Source organism: Aulonocara stuartgranti (assembly GCF_965226115.1).
Source record: "Aulonocara stuartgranti genome assembly, chromosome: 7".
NCBI classification, from domain to species: domain Eukaryota; kingdom Metazoa; phylum Chordata; class Actinopteri; order Cichliformes; family Cichlidae; genus Aulonocara; species Aulonocara stuartgranti.
The window spans coordinates 4,237,533-4,249,148 of record NC_138945.1 but is presented as its reverse complement, the minus strand read 5'-3'; the positions used below and the strand labels follow the sequence as shown (position 1 = coordinate 4,249,148).

Genomic DNA, 11,616 nt, shown 5'->3' with positions numbered 1-11,616 from the left:
CAACATCGGATACCAAAGCAAATAAAGACCCCAGCAACAATAAAACAAGTAAACCCAAAAACTCAACTGTCATTTTTATTATGTGAGACAAGTGAACCAGATGTTATAACATCTGCCTGAATGTCACAGGTTTCTGCTCTTACGTTCAAGATTTACTCCTTAGAAAGGAAGAGGTAGGTCATCAGTTTCATAATGCATTTAATTTGGATTGATGCGTGCAAGCGAGGCAGCAACAGGAACTTTCACGTGTCAATACAGAGCACAACTCTTTTGGAAGAAATCTGTGAAATGTCAACCAGATCTCTCACTACAAGCACTCTCGCGTATATACACACACATTCTCTCAAGGATATTTGGTTTAAAAAAAACAAGCTTTAATTAAATTACCAAGATTTTTGCACTCATAAACGCTCTGAAGGCCCAATCCATCACACAGCTGAGGTTAGGTCTAACTCTAATTCTGTATTATCTGGAGAGAGAAAAAGGCACGTTATAGGTGGAAAATACATCATTTTATGCGTGTTACAACTTACAACGACTAAATTGTAACAAAAATTCTGATAACCACAGGGTAAGAGCTGCTGAGGTCTTAAAGAGTTAAGTAGAAGGAAAAATGTAAAAATCATCTGCTTCAGTCTCATAAGCAGCTACAAAGACTTTTCTTACTTTTACTCTGCATTTGTCCAGTTGAAACACATTCAGATTATAACTGCAACTTGGATCTAAATCAGACCGTGTTACAGGTAATCAAGGCAAAATCTTGGTAATTTTACATTGTTCAGGAGCATTTTCTTTCAGCCATTAAAAAAACAAACAAACAAACAAACAAACAGGAGCCCATCAGGTAAACCACCAGTTACACCAGTGCAGGTTTAAACAGGGACAGAAATCTTCAAGGGCAAATCTTTGATAATAAGGACCTCTGCTGACAAGAAGGGTAACTGCAAGTGCATTAACTCGACTGTCTCTGCTGTCACAAGCAGACAAATGAAGCTGAAAACAAAACAAACAAACAAACAAACAAAAAAAAAAAACAGCTGGAATTTGACTTGAAATAATCAGCCTTTTGTGACAGCAAAGGAAATGTGCAAAAAGTTTCGAGACATCAGAAGCTGACTAATTTTAAAGACGGGCAGGGTAAAGTTTGCTGAAACTCATTAGCTCCCTCTTCAGACAAACACATTTACATGATGCACATCAACAATAAACCTGCCCACAGAGGGGGCACTCGAGATTAAAATAATGTGGCCCAGCACTGGAATGAACTGTTTCTGCATTCCCGGCAGCCTGTGATCAGAATTACACCAGCTTAACGAAAGCAATCAGCAGCCGAGTCAGAGCAGTCACACCGAAACAGCTGATGTTCTTCAGCTGCTTTTTAGGAAGAAGAGCTTCACGTTGGCATTTTTGGTCCTGCACCACGTCTCCCACACACTCTTACCCATTTACTGCATTCATACACGGATCTCATGTGTTCATCTGTGCAATTCTCTAGCAAAAGACTCGATGTGTCTTCCGTTTGAGTTAGTAATCGACGCTAATAAATACAACCGAATTCAAGGAACGACTGAGTACAAAATACAGTACAATAACCATCTGCTTTCTACAGTGGAGGAAATATGCTGGTAATCTGATGCTGAGAATAAAGGCAAAGTAATGTACAAAGTCTTTAAAAGAAAATAAAAAAAAAAATAGAATTATAAAAAAAAATAATATATATATATATATATATATATATATATATATATATATACACACACACACACACACACACACACACACACACACACATATATACACACACACATACATACATATACACAATACAAATAAAAACTGCAATTTTTTAGCTGTAAAATTTAATTTTGATATATTAAGAAGAGCCACAATATTTCTGGGATTGAAACCAAGCCTATTCTGTATTTATACTGAGGAGCGAGAGAATAGTTTTAGAGTAAGATCTGCAAATGTAATGTTCATAGAATAGAGCTAAAATATTTTCATGAGGGAGAAAGTGTCTTTCCCAGTCAAAAGTTAATAATTTCAGAATGAAGCAGTCATACTGTAAGACTTTACCAGAGTCAATATTTTCTTACCTTCATTTCTTTGAATTTAGTGCTGACAGCTTTCCCCCCATATTGATTTCTATTTCTTAAGAATAAAATTTATAAATAAATCTAAAACATTTTGCCTTTATTCTCTAATCGTCACCAGTACACGCTGTCTTCTGGTATTGGGCCTCATTGCACACATCTCATGGTGTAGTTGTAGCTACAATGTATGCATATCCGCTTGTGGGCGTTACAAATGTTTCCAGCAGATTTTCAATCACATAATTAACATTAAGCTTTGAGAAAACTGGACAAAATTAAGAAAGCTGTGTTGTGGGTGATTGCCTTGTCAGGATTTGGACAGCGTTTCCAACTGGAACAGCAGCTTTCTGTTAAAGAGTTGGAAACTACTTTTCTATCAAATCTCAGCTTTTATCTGCTTCTGTCAGCAACAAGTTTGTTATTCTGAGTCTTCAGTTCTTTTAAACAATAATAATAAAAAAATGCGACGTAAAAGCAATATTTAGCTCCTTTATAGATTTCACCATAAAATGAGAAATGTAAGAACTTCATGTAATGTCATGCGTTTGACTACCACAGCCAGCTGTCTAGATGCTGAACACAGTAGCAGGACTGTTCCAGGATAGCAGTCAGCTCTCCGTAATTTTTCTCTCTCCATGTAGGGAGGAGCCTCTCGTTGTTTAGAGCCTGAAGCCTCGGCGTCCCCTCCCGGAGGACGTGGTACAGGCAGGGCCAGCGGCTCTGGATGCGCGTCCTGGTCCTGCGGTCCAGCGTGACACGCAGGACAATCTTCTTGGCTCGAAGTTCACGCAGGGCTGGCAGCTTAAGGCAGGAGAAGACCAAGCCTCGGCTCGGAGACACGTCCAAAAACTCCAGAGACTGAGACTCCAGGGTGTAGGAGATGCCGAGGTTCCTCAGCGGCACCAAGATGTTTAACGTCAGAGACTTGAGGTTAGGCAGAGATTTGATGAGCATCTGCAGCGTTGAGGGAGTCACGCATTTAAAGACCCAGAAGTATTTGAGCTCGAGGACTCGGAGCTGCTGGAACTGCGTGAGCAGCGACACGGACAAATCCGACCAGTCAAAATGTAGGCGCATCTTGGAGATGCGTGGGCAGTTCTGGGTCAGCTTGCTCAGCAGCTCCTGAAAGCGGGTCACCTGACAAATCAAAGACAAAAGAAAAGAAAACAAGTGACACATTAGCGTTGCCGGTCATGGATGCTTGCATTCATATTTGCCTCACTTGCAGGTGGAACTTGAACCAGTTATGCAAAATGAGTTAGCCGGTGCTGTCCAGGCTTCTCAGAAAACACCTCTACTCCTTCTGTTCCTCTTACGATAGGGTTTAAATCTACCTCTCCCTATGGATTCATACTCACTCACTATGAAACACATGTAAAAGTGGACTGGTACTCCAAATGTAAAACATATCTTCGTCTCAGTGTTGCACCATGTGGGACAGCAGATGCTATATTTGAGCTTCAGACCTTAAAAGGCTTCAAAACCATCTGAATACTGATGTCATCACACCCTTTATAAAAAATTCAAGCATAAATTCAAACTGAGTAAAAATCTTTAAGAAAATAAAACATCTACAGTTACACGGACCGCACGATACACAACATAAGAATGCATTAATCCTATAACAGCTGCAAAGCGGTTAAAGGTGCTGGGTGTTAATCTGAGCTGCAAGAAGGAATGTGGGGGGATTACACTGTTTGTAGTTTAATCCCGGACACGTTACTGTGGAGGAATGTTTCTGTTACCTGGATTATTCATCTGCTTGTCGTGAAATGCATCCAAACTTGCTGCTGTTTTAGGTCATTTTGAATCAACACATTGGTTGGATTCCTTCATCAGCTAACGCAGAGCTCATCCAAACGGCTGCAGCCATCACGAACAATTATGGACAAATAACCTACGTGCTTCTGACTCTGTTTTATTGCCTGCTACTTTTCGCTAATGTAGATAATAAAGAAACCCCCCCAAACCCTCAATAAGACTGTATGATGCGCTACGATCATGAGGACCCAGGTACAGGGAACCACCTCTTTTCTACCTTCTAGTATAAATCTAATGAACGACTGTGGTGACATGAGGTGTGTAGCTTGTACGCTGTGATGCTCTGACTCTTGGTGAAATTCCAGCTGTTGTTGATGCATGTATCGTCTGTGAATATGATGTCTTTTTTGTTCACCTGACAGTTGCCACAAATAGAATTTCCAAAAAGACAATAAACACTAACTGAAGCACCCTCTGCATCACTTACTGGACTGGCTCCTTATTGCATCACATTTAGGTTTTTTTTATTTATTTTTTAAAATGTAATTTGTCTCCTTTTTTCCATCTTTATGGTTTTGTATTTATTTTGCCGAGTTAGGATGTTTTCCATATTTTAATGATAAAAACTGAACAAACTTTAAAAAGGCACAAAGATAATGGCCTCGCTTGGGGAAAAATGGACTAAAATGAACACTCGGTAAATGGGCGTCGACACAGGAACTACCTTATCACATATCAATCAGCAGATTCCTGTGCTCTAATTAGTAGTCGCCTTGAAGTTGATCCTTGTTGAAGTTATTTCATCCACTGAGGCCTGAAATCGCTACGTCAAAAAACACTGCAAACTTCAGTAGAAACCGCAAAATAGGCAAAGCTGTTTGGGGACCCATTTAGAGCCACGTGAAAAGATTTGACTTATGCAGAGTTAACAGAAATATCTATCTGTTATAGACCATGTAGTTATTTGTTTAAGTCAGATGGGATTCTGTGGATTTTTAGGTGGGATGTGCACTGACATGTACAATAGGAGGAGCTGTTTTGGGGTATTTACTTGTTTCCTGTTTCAGGATGGCCTCTGTTAAAATTTGATTGCTAAAAATAAGGACTTCATGCTCTCCTGTACATCATATAATCGTGGGTTTGTGCTCAGACCTCCAGAGAGCAACAATATGCCTGATTCTTTTTCTCTTGTTCTCTTTTATTCTACAGCACAAAAAAGCACAAAATAAAGAAAAAAATGACTACTCATACCTGATATACTGTTTGCTTTCTAGCTTGATATAAAGAAAACTTATTTCTTTCTACCTGAACTAATGTGTAAGGTGGCAGTTCTTAGAAAATAAAACCAGTAGAAACAAATTACCTTGTCCATTTTGGTAATGTTATCCTGGTGGGAACTGGGGCTGGAGTGGACCCTGAGGTCGAGCGGCTCTAAAAGAGTAAAAGTCCAGTTAAGGTCGAGGTGGCTGAGGTCTCTGCAGTGGACATTGTCCAGTAGGTGGCTCAGCAGCTCGCCCCACTTGTTGCAGCGATCCCCCAGGTCGAAGCTGGCCCTCAGCGTGAGCAGGCTGGCCCGGCGGGAGATGAGGTGGTAGGTGTAGTGCTGGACCCAGGATTTCCACCTCTCGAACTCCCGGTTGGAAACGAGCAACCCCTCCTGACCGAGGTGGAAGCCAACACGACGGGAGTAGTCGGCCACCCGCCACAGCTTCCACGAGCGGACGAGGCAGCTCCAGCTTGCGCAAACCAGGGCGCAGCTACACTTATCCACCTCGTTCAGAAAGGACAGGACGTGCAGCTGGCACTCCACCGGCAGCAAGTTGAAGGGGAAGTAGTCGTCCGCTGCTTTCCGCCGGCTGCTTACCGGGACGAGGGTTCTTTTTCGTGGGGACATGATGAACGGTGAAGAAATAATATTCGTGGTCATTGGTGGGGGTCAGAATCTCCACCAGTTGGTTTTGGAGTCAGACTTTGCCATAAACATTGTTGCATCAGTGCCTTAAAGATAAAAACATGAAGCAGAAACAAATACGTTTTTTTTCCAAGTTGCTGATGATAACATGGAATAAAATAATCTCTGCAGGAGCTAGTTTGTGTGATTTTTATACTAAACTATGTGTCTCGTACGCATCATTTATCCTCATCATCAACGCCAATATTCATGTTTATATTCTCGCTGAATTCCTTAAATTCAGAGTGTTAGTAAGAGTTTTTACATTTAACATCATGGAAACGTCCTCAGCTACAGTCTTTGCCAGTCTGGTAAAACTTAACAACGCGGCCTGCCTGATGATGGTTTGTGGAGCTGTTTACTGAACCTTAGTATTCCTGAAAGACTGTGGCTTAATTGCCTTCACCAAGTACGTGAATACCTTCGCTGATTTTCCTAAATCTCACCAATAAATCTGTCGTGGGCTCCCTTGGACAGAACAGACTCTAAAGCCTTCTCAGTGTTACAGAATCTTATGGACAACGTAGATTAAGACCTTAAGCACCTTCTCTTTGTTTTCTCTGGTCAATGCCCACAATTTTTTTTAATGTAACTGAAAACAGTTTTATGACACTCGCTGGAGTTCATGAGCATGAAACAAGCTGCTCGAGGCCTCAGTCACCCAGGGCTACAGACCAATAAGTGACCCAGCTGGCAACCACCAAATGGTAAAGGAAACAAGTAGCCAGTGGTACCCCTCAGCCTGCTAGTAGATATGAATTTAATAATCCTAAGTGACTTCCATCTCAAGTTATCGCATTCTCAAGATAGTCAGAAAAATTTACCTCTGACCCCTGACCTTGAGGACGATGTCACTAAGATTCAAACTCGTCTGTTTTTACTAGATACACACATGGTATCAATTTGAAAGTCCTTCATTGCCATTTTCTCGAGTTGTCGCATTCACAATCTTGGGTGTCCCTGTCGCCCATCAGCCTTTTACAGCTGAGGGGTAAAAAGTGTATGAGTGAGTGGTTACAGGAGGCTGATGGCAGCTGCAAATTTCACTGCAGCTTGGAGAGTAAATGGTGAGTTCTTGCAGACAAGTCAATGCCTCCCATGCAAGCTACAAGTGACTGCAGTCACCAATCACAGGGAAGCACAGCTGGACTGGCCATTGGGCATTTGCCGGGTGGGCCAATGTTTTGTTTTTTGTAACAGTATAAACAATGAAAGATGGTGGATTGGCCAGTGTTTCATGATCGACTCTGGGCTGGAGTGGTTACAGCCGAGGTCAGATACACCCTCCCCTTTGCTCTGAAAGCAGTCTTATCACAGACAAACAGAAGAAGATGGTATTGAGGTGGAAAGGAACGCGATTTGTCCCGTACTTCAGCTAGAATGAAAAAGAAAAAGACACAAATCTGGATTTATTTTATTTATCTCTTTACGCTGCAGCTGCCTCTTCTTCTCTCATTCTCTCCCCTCCCTCTCCTGTTGCTACTTCAATCATGAAACTGATCAATGATCAGCTGATCGGCTTTTCTCTCTTGTTTGTTTATCGCCCACTTTGTGCCAGAAAGAGGAAACCAGCAGATGTCACGCTAAACAACAGCAGCACGTTTAAGCTTGATCAGCTGTTGTTAGAATTTATTTAATATTAATTTCTAGTATCAGCTGATGTTTGCTGGAGCCACAGCTGTAAAAGCTGCTGGTTATGATATCGGTTTGGTTATGTGGTGAGAGGGAAACATGAGGATGAAACCAGGAGATGTCCTTACTGAATCATCAACAGGTGACTGAGAAACATGTTTACCTTTAAGGTGACATGAAGGGAAGTTATGAACCGTTTCTGAGAGACAAATAACACCAGGATCCTTTTCTAAGTAGCTGACAGCTGGTAACTGTGCAGGGGCGGGTCTAGCAAAGTGTTGCCAGGGGGCCAGGTAGGGTATTAACAGGGAGAGGGGGGCACAAAGAAATACTTTTCTTTCTTATTCTCATTTAAAATATCTCGCTTTTAATAAATAATTAATTCTAAATCTTAAAACCAAAGTGGTCATATGATATAAAATGTATAGAAATCATATATACCAACAAGAGCGTGTACATTACTGTCACAACAGCATTTGTTTTCATTCAAAGGCTTTATGGCTTTTCCTATAATACTTTGTGGACTGGTCTCTAGTCAAAATGCCCGGGCCGATTTTTTTGTCCCAGTCGAGGCCTGCAGGGAGGGTTTGGTGCACAGCTGCCAACTGGTCAGGCAATTCACATCATTACTCTGTTTCTAAGCCTGTGTGACTGAGGCCTAATCAGTTTGTAACATACAAATGAAGCACTCAAAATAATTAGCCACTTCTACACTACAAATATGTAACATTGCAGTTTTATAAGCCCTGCTGTGGATACTAATATTTTTTAAAGAAATACCAGGCTCATTCTTAAAGATATTGCTTTTTGTCCAACTAAAATTGGCCAGTGGGTCATTTCAAGTTGACTTCTGAGAGATATAAACCATTAACTGTGCCTGTGTGATGATAACGTATAAAGTACAGAAATGTAAACCCAGGAGGAAACACCTTAAACAACAACATATAATAGGAACAAAGTCAACCCATTCTGTAAGTTGAAAAGAGCACTGCCAAAATATCATTTTATCTGTCATATGCATCATGCTCTTTCAGTAGTGTATTGTCACATTAAATACAAAGTTTCAAATACTGACGTCAGTGTACCTACAACTAATTCCTGTGAGCCAAAAGGTCAGAGGTCAGCTCTGTTACGCCTTGACAGAATGAGGATATCCGTGTGCCACACCCACCTGCCGTTCAAGCCTCCACTTTGCTTGGTGTAGCCAATCATAAGAAAGGTGCCTTAAGCGAAAAGGAGTCCACAAATTAAATTAAAAAACTAAAAATAAATAAAGAGCAGAAAGACATGCGCAGAACATGTTCCCATTAATTTGTCTTTTTGCTTTAAAGTGCAACTTTATTGCTTTTCCTGTGAAATCCTGTCAAGTAAATGTATTTAAAAGCGACAAAGGTTGATCAAGGTGCTGCACATAGAGCAACAACCAGGTTTTTGTAACGCTACTACTTCCACATTTAATAACTTCAGATAACGTGCAGGAGTGAAGTTACAGGATAGATCACGTGACAGCGTAACCTGAGCACAGGTGCGCTGAATGTTCCGTTATTCGCCCACCATCACTCATACTTCGCTTCCAGCTTCTCTCAAATGCAACAGGCCAACATTTAGACTATTTCACAGTCTGCGCACTAACACCGCATTGGACATTATGCGCTTGTTTTTTGCGCGTTACGAGTGGTTACCTTTATGGCGAGCAGACAGCCTCCTTTCCGTCCTCAGTCGTAAAGCTAATCAGCTAGAAGCCCGCAAAAAGGAGACAAAGGAAGTTAAAATTAAACCCAACTGCAGAACATAACTGAGGGTTTTCTAGAAACCATTTCATAGCCAGACGTATTAGCAGCTCTAAAACTTCTGCGGCTAAACCAGAGTGACGGGAAACTGCCGAGAACAGCGCTGAACAACCAGGCCGGCTAGTTAGCTAGCAAACAGCTGAGTTCTGTTGTTGTTTTGTTGTTGTGGATCGTCGACGGTGTCGTCATCAGCATGCGTTCGGCCGCACGTTTTGTTTCTCAACGCTGCACGGCTGGGCGGGGCTTAATGGAAAAAAGAGAAAAGAAAGAGAACTATCTTTAAAATATCGTATCTCCTGAATCATGAAACGTAAACAAAACAGTTACGAAGATATTTTATGAAGCATTTGAGGATCGGAGGCATTGGCTTCAGAGAAAAAACGATAACAAGCGCCCCCCGGTGGCTGGAAGTAATAAAATAAAGTACTGACAGGCTGCCTTAGCTCTGTGTGTGTGTGTGTGTGTGTGTGTGTGTGTGTGTGTGTGTGTGTGTGTGCGCATGTTTAGACATCTTTGTGAGGACAGAAAAATTAGCACTCAACTATGGTTGTGGGGACCAACAGTCACTTATGGGGACAAATTTTTTTTTATTCATATTCAAGTATTTTTATTCATCTTTAGGCATGAGAAAAATATTTATGCAAGATTTTGCATTTTTCATTCAAAATATAGGAGGATTTCCAGGTGGGGCAGAAGCAGTGCTGATTCCTCTTTCTCTGAAACATCCCCAATAGTAGAGTTGTCACCTGTTTTGACATCAGCCTGTAATTCAGTGCTTCACACTGACACAGTTCATCTCACCTTCCATTGTTCCTAAGGAGAACGACTGAGGAGTCCACAGTGAGAATGTCATACTAATGATTATTATTAATAATTATTATTATTATAATGATGATGATGGTGCTGATGAATTACTTAGATTTGTAAGAAACCCAAAGGCACTTTAAACATGAGTAAAAAAACAAAACAAAATGAGATGCCTGTGACAGACAAGGGGACTGTCTTTTGGACTCCTCTGCACTTATTTGTACCTTACCTGCCTCCTGATTATTTTTGAAAGTCTACAGCTGTCTTCTTGCTGCTCCTGAAGCTAGAAAACAGGATGGGAGTGGGATGAATTTACTACTTTTGTAGTTTTCAGTTTTTTAAATACCTTTGTATTCATCGATTATTCTCAAGTTTTTCCTGCACGCCTATGTTCTTCATGTCTAATGTGTTTCTGTCATATGTTTTATGTTAAGTCAGTTTAGCCTTTGTGTTTAGTTTGGCCTGTCAAGTCTCAGCATTTGTTTTTTCTGTTTTTTCTTTTGTTTTTTGTTTTTTTTAAATAATCTCTTGTCCTAGTTGTGTTAAATGTGATCTTGTTTTGCCAGCTATTACCTTGTGTGTATTTAAGTCCTCAGTTTTCTTAACTCTTTTCTGTGATGTACTGTTTGTGTGCCCTTGTGTTTTGCTCTTGGATTCATTACAGAGCTGTTTTCACTATTGCTGTGGATTTGTTGCTACCATGTAAATAAAGGCCAATCTTCCATTGGTCAGGTTTGCCTCCAAGTCTGGATCTTTGGACTAAATCTACAGTTTGTTGCATCCTGGGAAAGAAAGAAAGCATTGGTGAACTCAGCAATGCAAAAAAGACTTGGAGGTCCACGGCTCATCCACTGTTGGCGGATGATCAAAGAATCATTTCAACGGTGACAAGAAACCCTTTCACAACAGCCAACCAAGTAAACGAGACTGTCCAGGAGGTAGGTGTATGGATATATTTAAGTTTACCACAAAGGGAAGATTGCATGGAAGTAAATACAGAGGATTCACCACAAGGTGCAAGTCAGGACAGTTCATTTGACAGATGAAACCAAGATCCACCTCTACCACACTGATGGGAAGAAAAAAATATGGAGAAAACATGGAGCAGCTCATGATTCAAAGCCTACCTTAGGCGAGCATGGATACCAGTGGCACTGGGACACTACTGTTTATTGATGATGTGACACAGGACAGAAGCACCCGAATGAATTCTGAGGTGTTAACAAACATACTGTCTGCTCACATCCAGCTAAATGCAGTCACATTGATGGGGTGGTGTTTTGTAACACAGATGAATGACCCAAACATATAGCCAAAACAACTGAGGTGTGGTGGACCACTAGAGGGCTCCACTCACACCCAGTGTATAGGAAGTGTGTTCCTGTGTTTTGTGGCGCGATATGTGCAGTTGATGTTGGAGACGAATAAAGAAGGAGTGAGAACTGAGAGCTCTGTGTCGTTGATGCTTACCTCCACATTGGTGACCCCTGACTCGAGCATGCAACGGGCCGCAGATAACGCAGACTCCGCTATGGATGCATCAGCGGCCGCCGGACCTCCGCCTCCTGTTGCAGCTGCGTTC

General features: G+C 41.3%; 1 protein-coding gene across 1 annotated transcript; it reads right to left on the bottom strand.

Moving 5' to 3' along the window:
* Window positions 1-181: 181 nt before the first annotated feature.
* Window positions 182-9,598, bottom strand: LOC309710761 (uncharacterized protein). Its single transcript, XM_082540513.1, has 3 exons — window positions 9,120-9,598; window positions 5,218-5,852; window positions 182-3,230 (listed from the first exon to the last, which is right to left on the bottom strand). Exons 2-3 carry the CDS (start codon window positions 5,779-5,781, stop codon window positions 2,643-2,645), a joined length of 1,152 nt encoding a protein of 383 aa, XP_082396639.1. The 5' UTR covers window positions 5,782-5,852; window positions 9,120-9,598; the 3' UTR covers window positions 182-2,642.
* Window positions 9,599-11,616: the final 2,018 nt, after the last annotated feature.